Source organism: Ptychodera flava, chromosome 17 (genome assembly GCF_041260155.1).
Source record: "Ptychodera flava strain L36383 chromosome 17, AS_Pfla_20210202, whole genome shotgun sequence".
NCBI classification, from domain to species: Eukaryota; Metazoa; Hemichordata; class Enteropneusta; family Ptychoderidae; genus Ptychodera; species Ptychodera flava.
The window spans coordinates 15,316,708-15,329,585 of record NC_091944.1 but is presented as its reverse complement, the minus strand read 5'-3'; the positions used below and the strand labels follow the sequence as shown (position 1 = coordinate 15,329,585).

Genomic DNA, 12,878 nt, shown 5'->3' with positions numbered 1-12,878 from the left:
CCGCCCCTAAGATGCCTAAATATACAGAGTCCTACACACCACGCCCTCTACCACCTCTGCCAGCAAGTTATTTCTCAAGAGAAGGTTTTCCAGTATCGTCAAGTGATGACGAAACGATACCAACTGGTCACGAAAAGGCGGAGGACGTCGTTACGAACCAACCGTGTAGACGCGAAGAGCAAGTTGACCCCAGCACAGACATGCCACGTCAGTTGCAAGAACCTATCGGAGAAGATGGCTTGCAGACGATAAAAAGTGCCCACAAGATTTTTATTAAACAGATTCACACAGCTGCTCACTCCTGGAGCTGCGACCCACCTAACCGTTTCAAAATCTTCGTTGACGGCCGACAGCTACTTTACGCGTCAGATGACTGCCGGATGGGAAAACAGAGAGATGTTATAGTGAAGGATTGCGCAAATAATAGAAAGGTGATTCGAATCAGGCGAAAGGCCCTGACCACTTTTTGCGGCGTCGGTTGCTGTCCAACTTCTTGCTCTTTACCATTTTCATCGGAGATGGAAAGTCCCGTTGGCTGCGTCATTGGCAGCATATGCCGCCGACCATCTCCGTGCTGGCGACTGAAATGTGACATTCTGAACATCGAAGATAATCTTATTCTGAAACTCAGATCTTCGAGGACGGGAAACTTTCTACAAACGCCGACGTCTTTCGATGTTACGTTCGAGGAAGGAATAGCGAACATTACACATCACTGGGTTAAGAAAAGTGTTTTTGCCCGACCAGAGGACAGAACTTCAAAGTGGGAACTCGTTTTACCAGTTGGTGCGAGATTACAGCATAAAATTCTGATTCTTGGTGCTGTTTTCTGTCTAGATTTTATGTTCGGGGAACCATACCGTCACCGTACGGACATCCATTGATTCGCCTCGATGAGTTTACTGAGTGATGAAGCTATTGACATTTGAGTTTTACACCAGTTCCTTCCAAATATGCTCGCATTGGCGTTTGAAGTTTCATATGTTGAAGAACGAATGCTGGAGATATAATAAGGCCAAAACAGTCCAATTCTTAGGCTCATATGATTCTATTCTACCACTGTAATATCGAAAGTTTTTTTTTGCTGGCTGAAATCAGACATACGAAGCTTGATATAATAACGTACCTGAGCGGCATGATGTACAAAGCGACAATAAAGTAACACATTGCAAACTGTTTTTACTTTTTTGTCTAAAATATTGGCTTGTGCCATTTCCATCGTCTTTAAAGCACCGTCGATTCACAGGCTCCTGAACCAGTACCACACCGTTGTCTGTGAATGATACATCTAATCAGTGACAAATATGAGTCTATATCATTATAAAGGTGTTAATAAAATACATCGGTGAGAAAAAAGTTACCCGCCATTGTATGAAGGATACTATAATCGATACCATAGTCGCTTTTCCAGTAGTTATTGTTATCAGTGATAATTCTCAGTGGTGTTCACACTCGTAGACGTCGCGATCGATCGATGGGATATGTAGCACCTCACTCACGCCGACATCTATGGTACCGCACAATGTTAGTGGTGAAGCAATACTATTCTATAGCAGAGGAAAGTAGTTGACGTTATGTGCATCCACGGGCCGAGGCGCAGCGGAGTGGCACATAAGACAATAAAACAAATCATTCCTCTAGAGTAAAGTGCTACAAGTTACGCGAAAGGAATTGTTGAGCAGTAAATAATTGCAGACAATAGGTTTTCGTGATGTACGTGAAATTCTCATTAATTTTATGACATAATTCATGGGTACATGGTTCAGGCATCATTATCAGCCAGGGAGTGGTAGACGGAACTTGGTCAGACAAAGATATCGGGAGTCATTATTCTGTTTTAAGCTATATGAATTTAGTAGATTCGCCATTGGCATAAACATTAGCACGCCTAAAAAAAGAGATGGTCACTTTTCTGTCTAATGAGGGCGCTGTTCGATGGGGACCTCAAGCCAATCAATATGTTCAGCCCACATTCTCAGTCAAATCTGTTATCTCTGGTAAAAATTGCAGTTCATACACTCGAAATACAACAGAAGAATTTGGATGTTCTTTGAATAATGAAAACTTGAGTAAAGTCATAAAAACGAGCAGGCTCAAAATCATGATAGATGATATATTTGCATTGATAAATTCTTTATTTCTCTGCTTTCGCCTTCATCATTTTAAGGTCTCCATAAACGTTTATCAACTTGGAAGTTGTTGTACAATGGCTGGGTCTAGACTGGAAGGTATATTACTTCAGGGAGCTGCTTCAACTCTAACTTCTTAAGCAAAGTTAGATCTGATCTTCAAGTCCGGGCAAAGTCATAGTTTCACAGGAAATAGAATGTTTTGTAAGTCCTTCTTCTGTCATGACCATAGCCCTCTTTGAGGAGGACAGTGCAATAACTGTGAAAATTTCTGTAAAACAACTTTGTTTTTAATTGTCTCCCTTAGGTATGAGGATACACAAAGTACCTAGCAAACTCCGTACATTGTGTGAAATATGATGTGTTATGGTTGACAAATGAATAATAACCTTGTCAAAAATAACATCAGACATTTCACACAGACATACGGTATGTGTGGACAATTTTTGCATTGGAAATATCACTACTATTTTGGGGGTAGAATATAGACACTGTATTTTATGTACAGTACAAAAATTAATAGAAAATAACACAAATGTTATAGCTGATGGAGCTTTAGTATTTTTCATACCCATTTTAGAACAAAACAATAGCTTCACCGCTGAGGCATGTGACTTATACCCAAGACTACCAACTGCCAATAGCAAAGGTACATGACTTCAAATATTTGCGGGACCCAGCAAGGGAACACCTGCAAACCATAGAAGACAGAAATATTTGGAAAATCAAAACATCTACTTTTATATGTGGACTTGTGTCTGCATGCAGCATTCAAAATTTACACACCATAGCTATGAATTTACACCAGAAAAAACATTATATATAAAGTAAATTGTCGACTTTCAATGTATATTTACAGACAATGAGAAATAAATATAAATTTTCCACAGCAGTGCACATGACATTTTTTCCTATAAAAATTAAAAAATTACAAAGTAACAAAAACCCCTTCCCTGTTGGCTGTACACCCCCCCCCCCAATTTTTTACTTTTACCTGTAAACATCTGGCACTGACAACATTAAGCCTAAACATTTGATATGTCTATGGAAAATATTCCTTTATGAGAAGTGGCACACAGAGACAAATATACTTGAAAGCCGGAAATTATTCTGAGCTTGGTACATGTGTAATCTATAAAACTATTTACATAAATTTTGTAAATGAATCTGTACTTAGACAGGGGATATATAATACCAATGGAACATGCTTTATTCATGTGATCCTTTGGACTTTACTGTGAAACAGAAAATATGCAGTCAGATATCCTTTGAATTGCATTTTGACAAGCTGTTCTCTATTATTATTTATTTTACAAAGTTCTTCTGACATATTTACTATTTTGAAAATCGGAATAGAAATAATCTGCAGTACCATACATTATATTTTATTTTATAAACATGATCTTTTCACAGGAATTTAATTTGCTGTGTTTAAGTATTCTTTTATGTTCTTGTTATTTCAAGATGATCACGCATTGCACTTAAATTCTACTCAAAATGAGTTCAGAGTTCAAAGTTCAAAATATTACAAGTCTCTGTACCATTTGTTTCTCATTCATTTTCTCCACTGAGGTGTATTTGCTTTCACATTCTCTACTCTTAGTCTATCCACACGCGTTTTATGCCACATTCACAGCAGTACTTGGCATGAGGCACAGGGTACTTGGTTCCACACTCGTAGCAAAACTTGGAAGCTCTTTTCCCGTTGACGTTTTCCATGCTGGGCTGTCGATTCAGTGATGACGGTCTGCTATACGATGGAGGGGTGGGTGTCCGCTTGACGACAGTCTCCCTGGGAAGGTAGGAGTGGTGAATGAACGAATAAAATACATATCACAGTGGCTGTGTTTGAAAAACTGGAGTCTACAACTACAATGGCATACTCAGGCCATAATTAATAGGCTTGAAAAGCATGTATAACAATGCAATCCTACCACCACCATGGTATGTCTGGATTCTTTTATGGACCTATTTATGTGCCATTACACTGATGAAAATATTTGGGAAAGATCATTGTGTTTAAATGCTTAATTTATTACCGTAAAATGACATAACATAAAGTGCCTGTAGTATGTTACTCTGGTATCAATGCATATGTTGCAGGGAAGGAGAGTCAACAGTCTATATGGTCTTGCAGATATACTTAGCAGTGAACTTCATTGCTATGGACTCATAAACTTTAAAGTATAAATAACTGTACTGGAGTACCTTAGATCAAACAAACGATAGCTGAGATCAACATGGTAGCATTAACCTGTTCACCCCCAAATTCCCTGTAAACAGGTCCACAATTACCATTGAGAACAATGGGTTTGGGCCAAACCATGGTGGTGAAAGGGTAAACAAATCCCTGTTGCAGCGAATGCAATCAGACACATGATACAGGATATCTTTACCAGTACAGCAATGTGACAGTAAAAGTACAGTGAAAGTTGCCAATGGAAACCAATCCCTCATCAGAAAATCTCTCCATTCCTACGGAGAGATTTTCCTGATTCCACATTCTATTCTGCATGAAATTCAACTTGTATGTTGATGACAAATTCTAGTTAGCAGAGTTTTTCTGTTCCTAAGTGTATCCTTTAAAAACTCTTTCACCCCCTTTCCCCCTCTAGAGGTCTAACTTTACCATAGAAAACAATGGGATTGGTCCAAACCTGGGTAGTGGAAGGGTTAAAACACATGAGCAATAGCTTACCTATTTGATGTACCACTTGGTGGTTTTGATTTGATTGCTCTGCTTCCTGACCCCGTCCTTGACCCCACTGATCTGTAACTGTCCCCACTGCCAATGCGACCTACACTGTGGGGAGACAATCCATCGCTGTCTGTTTCATCTTCATACCTGAAGCAAAGTACACAAAGACAGACATTGCTAAATCCATCAAGCAAATTTATATGTGTGCTATAATTACGTATGATCACTTTGATAAATATACAAGTACACATTTCTCCATGAGGTTTTTGAATGGCGAGCCACCACTCTGATTTTTTAGCAATCTATTCATATATTAATAACCAAACTAAAGAATATATTTGAATGACAAAGGAATATGCAATTGCACAGTGTATGCAAGTTGCTGCCCCTCTGAGTTCAAAGGCTGTAGAGAACACATCAGTATACATGTGTATTTGATCCCTGTACGATTTCTTTCTTAGCTCTGAAGCCTCTGGTATTGCTCTTCTACCAGCTGGTGAATTCTAAACAGAATTTGATTGGTGATTGAGAATCACACATACATATGGTTTCCATGCACCATTTCCGGTATACAGTAAATTGCAAATTGGTATCAAAAAAATAAATAGAGATTAACCTACTCCACCTAGAACACAATAGTTTTGTTTATCATGCATGTATAACTGAGAAATTGAAATCTATGAGCCATGAAAGTGAATGTCCATACATGTATACACTGGTCCTAAATTCCATACCTGTATTGATGACTGGCAGGAGCTCTAGTTCTGCTGTTTTCTGAGCTTGGTTTTCTAGTACTGTACATTGACGATGAGTAGCCATTTGAAAGACTCCCCCCACTACCTGCAGATACAAAGTGTGAACATATATGACAGTAAAAAACTTGTCTTACTGATTGCAATTACTTTGACTGCACAACATGTGTTTGTCACACTAGCAGTCAAACTACATGTACAGTGTGATCACCACTGTCCTTGACATTGTACAAACGGTTTTTGGTTTCTGGACAAAGTCTTGTCTGTTACAAGCATAGCAATTACTTTGTATTGAATTTGAATAAGTTACTGTGCTACTATCAGTATGACTTATCCATTAATTGGCAATTTTACTTGCATAAACTGACATCAACCTTTTATCTATCATGATTTATGCAGCAAATCAGTATCTTTGTATGTATATATGTGTGAGCACACTTATGTATGTATGTATGTATGTTTGTATGTATGTATGTTTGTATGTATGTATGTATGTATGTATGTTTGTATGTATGCATGTTTGTATGTATGTATGTATGTATGTATGCATGTATGTATGTATGTATGTATGTATGTATGTATGTATGTATGTATGTATGTATGTATGCATGCATGCATGCATGCATGCATTTATGTATCTATGCATGTATGTATGTATGATTGTATGTACGTATGAATGTATGTATGGATGTACATAATTGTCTATATCCAATCTGCATGCATACATGTATGTACATATGTGCATTTTTAGACAATATAGATGAAGCACAAGTTAACAATGCAAAAGATTTTATCAATGCTTACCAGCTCTTCCATTGGTCATACCAGTAGTTCTATTTGTTGGTGAATTCTTTTGCCCAACGCTTGTTGTCTTTTTCCCACTCCCAGCTCTTTTCGCACCGGGAAGAGGTGGTTTATACTGGAAGGAAAAACAACACAAAGACAGTGAAATGGGAATTCAGAAGTGAGAAGATGTATGATTTTAAGAAAGAACTCCACCAGACAGCTTGACATTTTATCACTACAACAATGTTTGAGCCATCTTGTAATTTTTAACTTCAATCTCTCCTAACGATCTTCACCAAAATGAATATCCAATGTGCTGTACAATGTATGCAAGTCACTTATTAGGACACTACATGTGGCAGGTTTTAACAGTTGAATGATCAGTTTTCTAAGAATTGGTCTCTTTTTGATGAAGTTCATGTGGTAACTGTGAGGGCTTTAAGACAGTAATGCTAACAACTCAATCACAATACTTCAGAGATACAAGTTTTCGCGTCCATTTCAGAATATTCTTTGACAGAAACTGACATTATCAGCTGTAATCTATGCATATCATTTTGATGCAAAAAGATATTTTTTATAGAGTTCTACAATCAAAGGAGATCGAAATTAAAGGCTATAGAGTATTTTCCTGTGATACAAGATTTTCTAACGGCAGGATTTTAGATTTTTCCTGCCTGTAATTGCACGTTGAGAAACACAAACCTTATGAAGCTATTAATTTTTTCTAGCAAATAATACATCAAAACAGTAATAGAAAATGACATCGAAACAGTAATAGAAAATGAAAGTGTGTCGAAATTCAGCTTCTACAACACTTACCTGAGTTCTCTGTTTGAGTTGCTCTGCTTTGCTATTAGGCGGTATTCTCTTCGCTTTCTCTGCACACCATGGTATATGCCTTTCTGCTGCCCCTGCATTGAACCGCCTTTCACAAGTTGGGCACTGAATATAATCTGAAGATCACACAGGGGAAAAATGCTATAGTTAACTCACATGTGAGATTCCCCTTAGGAGAAAAGTGATAAGCATTCAGTGACATAAACCTCTGGTGAGCTTACGTAATGAGATTTCAAATTTATGAGTTGTCGACAATCCTGACTGATACACTTTTGTTCTGATCTTCTTCTAACTCAACCAAGCAACACAGATTATGAGAATGGACATAGAGAAATTTGAGATTAGTGATATCGTTGTATCAGAAAGACTTAAATAGGTTAACAGTATGATATTTGTCTTGATAAGGTACTGTAATAGAAGATTTTCTATGCTCTGAGAAATTTGTTGAGCACTTACATGGGTATATGCAGGAAATGTCAACGTGACATGGCATGCATGGTGTATCGTTTACACTGTTACGGACCATACAATCACTTTTTACATGTAGTTACACTGTACCGATGTCAAACAGTCAGTCACACCAAGCTTGATGCATTTCATGTGTCCAGAAAACAAAAAACGTACTGGATATCCACATCACATACAATCTCACTATGACTTTTTTAAACATACCTGGATTGATAGTTGCTTTGGGGGGTGGAGGAAGAGGTGCACCAGTCTTCATTGCATGTGACACCCCCCTTGCTGCTTTGAGTGAAGCCAGGAACTCCTCATGTTTGGCACGCCAGTTATTCTTGGACTGCTGACAGATGGGATTAGAGGAGAGGGGTGGGGAGACGGAGAGATAGCAGTGTACAGACAGTACAGCAGAGAATGTGAGAAAGTGCAAGAGATATAGGAAAGAAAAATGAAGGCTGGTCAAGATCTACATAAAACATACTAAATACTGAAGTACCTTGAATATATCATTTGCAAGTTGGTTCATTGTATCTTGGGAATCGTGGATCTCAGAAAACAATACTCCAATCTAATTACATGATAAAAGCACTCCACTTTGAGACATGATCTATGCAATCTGCCATCTTAGATTATTGTACAAATTTGCATTGCTAATCATTCCCTGACCCTGTGACTTCATATTTGGTGTTTTACCAAAAATCTAATGAAAAGCTCTCTTTACGAACTTTAAAAATTGAATTGAAAAGAGATTCAGGCATTGACCTAAAGGCAGCATGAACTTCTAATAAGGAATATATTGGTAGATGCATTAAATATCAAATTTTTGTTGTTGAATTTGTTTATGTCAGTACCTTTCTCAAATACATTTGAACTTTCATCCCTGCGTCACATCCATTGTTGATTCCATTGTTGAAAATATCTTCCACTTGGCAAAGAAATTCACATTTCCTAATCAGAAAATCTGTTGTTCTTACCTGTTGTTTAGGTTCTGGTTGTTTCCGTACACTTGTTATTTCGGTTCCTGATACACGCTGTTTGGTTGAATTAAACACTTTCCTCTTTTTTGAGTGATTCTTCTCACAAATACGTTCATGCTTTACCTGTTCCGAATCAAACGCAGAATGAACTTTTGAATAACATCTGTGAGACATTTTCCTTCTGCCTGTAACATGTCTGATATGGTTAGACAAACACACAACCATACAGCAAGTGGATGTTGATCCACTGTTTTAAAGACTGCAACATGTACTGGTACTAAAGGCACACACAAACACCTAACAAAGTATTGGCACAGGAGTTTTTGTGCTTTTTAAAGGTCTTGCTATATGACAAATTCATATAATTTATGTGATATACTTAAGCAATAAAGCACATCCAGCAACGGTATACCATTGGATTTTGACCAGTTCACTTCATATATGCACAAGCAATAGCTCATGCATATATGAAGCGATTTATTGCTATTATATCATAACAGTATATTGAAATTCTGGCGTGGAATGTCAAAAACAGATTTTTGGCTGAGAGCTTGTATGCCAGCCGTGGTGTATCGCCAATATACCATGGTTCTTTTCTTGTCTCAACCAATCCAGAAAAAGAAAGTCCTAAGTGTGACCTTAAGGGCATATAAGATCATACACATTCCTGCATTTGGCTTATCTGATCTGACCCATCATTTGTAACAGATAGCGATACATGGACATCAATGCACTATACATGGTTCAAAATATACAAGTTAGTGACAAACTCAATCCACAAGGATATCCGGATGACAATCCTTGACCAAAATAGACCCAATAAGACTTACCAACACATCTGGGCGGAACGTTCTTCCACAAACTCCACAGGCATCAAACTCGACAGGATTCACATATTCCGGAACTAAAAAAAAGATCATTTCAGATAGTGAATTATAAACTGGTAACTGAATGTTAAATTTCTGCTGACAGTGGGGGTGTGATTTCTGAGATTTGTAATACTATAGTAAAATCAGGGTATCTACGCTTTGATGATGCATGGTTATATTATATTACACCTTGTACGCAAAATGCTCAATGTTTCTGTAGCTGTATTGATGTTGTAAATAGTTTATTTGTTTGTAGCTCTGATTACGCAGGGGTGCTGTAGCTTATCGATCACGCTCGGGTCAAGGGTCAGCACCACAGAACCACTGTGAGCAATCTCATAGACTTTTTTGGTAGTTTACTATGACACCAATCAGTGTCACTGATTTAGCTCACAAAATAATGAACTCTTTGAATAAATCAGCCTATACCTACTTTATCACTATCTACGGCTCATCTCCTACGGTACTCCTGCAAACTATTTTGACAGTGGCAACAATTATTTTCAACCGTTTTTCAGTGATCCGTCAACATTTTCAGCTAAAATTTGAACTTTTGACCTCCAACGTATGCACTATGTTTCACGCGAAAGGGCAAACGGCGTGCATAAATTGTCAATGGTATACGGGAAAATGGTTGAAAGTACATGTTCTTATCGTCATGGTAGCTAACAGGAGTAGAGAATGAGTCATAAATATCAATAATAAAGTGGGTACAAGTTGATTTATTCAAAGACTTATACATTTCATTATTTTGCAAGCTAAATCAGCTACACCGATCAGTGCCATAGTAAACTACCAAAAAAGTCTACGGGGTGGCTTTGCAGAGGTTTTGTAGCGCTGACTCTTGACCCCAGCACGATTGATAAGCCACAGTACCGCTGCAAAATCGCAGCAGAGTGGGGTTGAGGCATACATCAGCCGCTGGGAAACAAAAGAACAAAAGAAGAGCACAACATGACTGCATCAACAGTCTATCCATGGATGACGCATGATGGCGCCCATCCATGGATGATGAAGTTCTATCATGTCAACCCTTAAGTGGTTGGGTATAAATCTCTGCTGACAGTCTTTCATGCTGTCAATACAATAACTACATTTAGTAATCTACAGCAGCGTCGCAGTTTGGAACAATGTAATGCAGCAGTCAATGTAATCCCCGAGGGACCCCAACTCGGGTGATACTGGACAAATGTGGGGGATAGACCGTGTTTGCCATGAAATTATGCCCGAGGGGTGGGGCAATTGCGTCATATTGATCCCCCCAGTCACTTTCACTGACAAGCACAGAATTTAAGAAAGCTTGTTTTAGGTGGGGATATTCCAGATTGTCTTGCCCCAGGAGGTGGGCCATTTGACAGATTTCATACGACTAATTTCCAAATTCCAAACTATGCTCCGAGGTGGGGGTTGACATTGACTGCCACACAAGCCTGTACTTTGCAATGGAATGTCAACGGTGTACACACACACTGGGACTAGCAGTGGTACTGTGTAGTGACACTGAGAATGTAGGACAACTTGGCACCGTCGTGGAAGCAGAATCAAGTCCATAGGCAATAATTACGTTTACTGAAAGCCTAAGAAACATACTGGACTTATTCCCCGATCTACTTGAACGATAATGGTAAACATAAAGGGCTATATTATTACCTTCATCATCTATATCAGCCATCTTGTTTTGGATAGCAACACGACACGCTCGCGCGTAGTCCGGTTCCTGGATCACCGTCAGGTATGTTAAACAGAATCTATATCAAATAAGGGATGTACAACTTCCGTGACGGCAGAATACTCCGCACATGTATGGTTTACCTCGCCTGAGAAGTCTCGGAGCCTCTGGTCCCACAGGAATTCCGTAACTAAATAAACCTCATCTCGAAAATCTCGTCTCTAGTGCAGTTCGAGCGAGACAACCTAAGGAGGCGCTCACACTTTAGCACAAAAAATATTCTTGACGGAAACCTGGACGTGTTGATGTATGTCTGACGGGTAGTCAATGGAATATTATAAAAAAACAGTCGCTCAGTTCGTTATTTCAAATATTTAATTCTGTTCAGAAACGCAAAAAGACTTCGCCGACTTGACCATCAGTACCCTACGAGAAAGTACGAGACTTCACATCGAAAATGGCTGCCTGCGGTTGTCATTGATTCTCGCATCCCGATCCCCTCCCCTTCCTCGGACTATAGTAAACATCCAACGAAGAAACAAAGAATAAAGACTGAGTGGATTATTTGAACCGAAGGTAAGTGCATTTATGCCCGAAAAATCTTGTTTCATCCATACGATCGATGATGTTCCGTTCAGAAATTTTATTACTGTATATCATGTACAGCGCTGCTTTATACAATGACATCATTCATGGCTGTCTTATTTACAGAAGAATTATAATTTGTGATAGCTGAATCACAATGCTATTTCAGTGAACTGTGTTGTGCCTGATCTAGTATGTATAATAAAGACATCGAGACAGATTTGATGGTAACCTCTCAATCAATCTGAATAATATTATACCAATTGCATTACACAGTCCTCATACTATGAGGACTGTATAGTAGTTCAACTCAGAGACGTATATGGACCAGGTAGTTTTGGTGGAGAGTTATGTTCCGACGGTCTGATACGTAGACAATCCGTCTAAAATAGCCTGACTCTACACTAAAACTACCCATTCCGCATAAAAACAACTACACTGGCTGAATACAAGAGAGGTTGGCCAGTTGTGAGCTCGGCCAGTGGGAGAACTCCGGTCCTACTAATTACTGCCCGTAGCTGCCTGACGACTGCCCGAGAACTGCCCGAGCACTGCCCGAAGAAAAAGCGGGCCAAATTTGGGTCCTACTAATTACTGCCCGTGACTGCCCGTAGCTGCCCGTTGCTGCCCGAGAACTGCTGGCGACGTCCTTCAAGCCCGGCGTCTTCCGTGTTCCAAAACTGCCGGAGAAAACATCAGGTTAACGCCAAATCAATGATATTTTTGGTCGGCTGGGCATGATATAAACTGAACCTATTGGCCTAGTATTAAAATGGGCGAAATTTGGCCCACTTTTTCCTCAGGCAGTTCTCGGGCAGTCCTCAGGCAGCTACAGGCAGTCACGGGCAGTAATTAGTAGGACCGCCAAATTTCGCCCATTTTAACACTAGGCCAATAGGTTTTGTTTATATCATGCCTAGCCAACCAAAAATATCATTGATTTGGCGTTAACCTGATGTTTTCTCCGGCAGTTTTGGTACACGGAAGACGTCGCCAGCTTGATAGTGAGATCATACCATTCAGTCCAAGAGGTGGCACAATAACCTCGCTGAGCGCGTACAGCCTGACAGCGTACCACCCCTTGCACTGAATGGTATGATCTCTCAATCAAGAA

At 39.2% G+C, this 12,878-nt stretch overlaps 2 protein-coding genes across 3 annotated transcripts; one reads left to right on the top strand and one right to left on the bottom strand.

The window, feature by feature from the left end:
* Window positions 1–11: 11 nt before the first annotated feature.
* On the top strand, window positions 12–884 carry LOC139116626 (phospholipid scramblase 4-like). The gene has a single exon (XM_070679223.1). The coding sequence runs from the start codon at window positions 12–14 to the stop codon at window positions 882–884; it is 873 nt and encodes a 290-aa protein (XP_070535324.1).
* A 1,215-nt stretch (window positions 885–2,099) lies between these two features.
* LOC139115576 (zinc finger C2HC domain-containing protein 1B-like) lies at window positions 2,100–11,424 on the bottom strand. Of its 2 annotated transcripts, none has more exons than XM_070677816.1 (9): window positions 11,161–11,424; window positions 9,472–9,545; window positions 8,639–8,764; window positions 7,878–8,007; window positions 7,188–7,321; window positions 6,384–6,498; window positions 5,562–5,667; window positions 4,828–4,974; window positions 2,100–3,921 (listed from the first exon to the last, which is right to left on the bottom strand). In XM_070677816.1, the coding sequence occupies exons 1-9, from the start codon at window positions 11,180–11,182 to the stop codon at window positions 3,729–3,731; spliced, it is 1,047 nt and encodes a 348-aa protein (XP_070533917.1). In that variant the 5' UTR covers window positions 11,183–11,424; the 3' UTR covers window positions 2,100–3,728. The 2 variants fall into 2 exon arrangements, with proteins under 2 accessions (XP_070533917.1, XP_070533918.1); XM_070677817.1 differs by having other exon boundaries at window positions 7,878–8,004; window positions 11,161–11,405.
* Window positions 11,425–12,878: the final 1,454 nt, after the last annotated feature.

Excerpts from the sequence above, each read along its gene's own strand:
- LOC139116626 (XM_070679223.1), top strand. The coding sequence starts at position 12 with ATGCCTAAATATACAGAGTCCTACACACCACGCCCTCTACCACCTCTG.
- LOC139115576 (XM_070677816.1), bottom strand. The coding sequence starts at position 11,182 with ATGGCTGATATAGATGATGAAG. Across the intron at positions 9,546-11,160 it reads GGCTGATATAGATGATGAAG|TTCCGGAATATGTGAATCCT; the intron begins GTAATAATATAG and ends TCTTTTTTTTAG. Across the intron at positions 8,008-8,638 it reads AACCAGAACCTAAACAACAG|CAGTCCAAGAATAACTGGCG; the intron begins GTAAGAACAACA and ends CCCATCTGTCAG.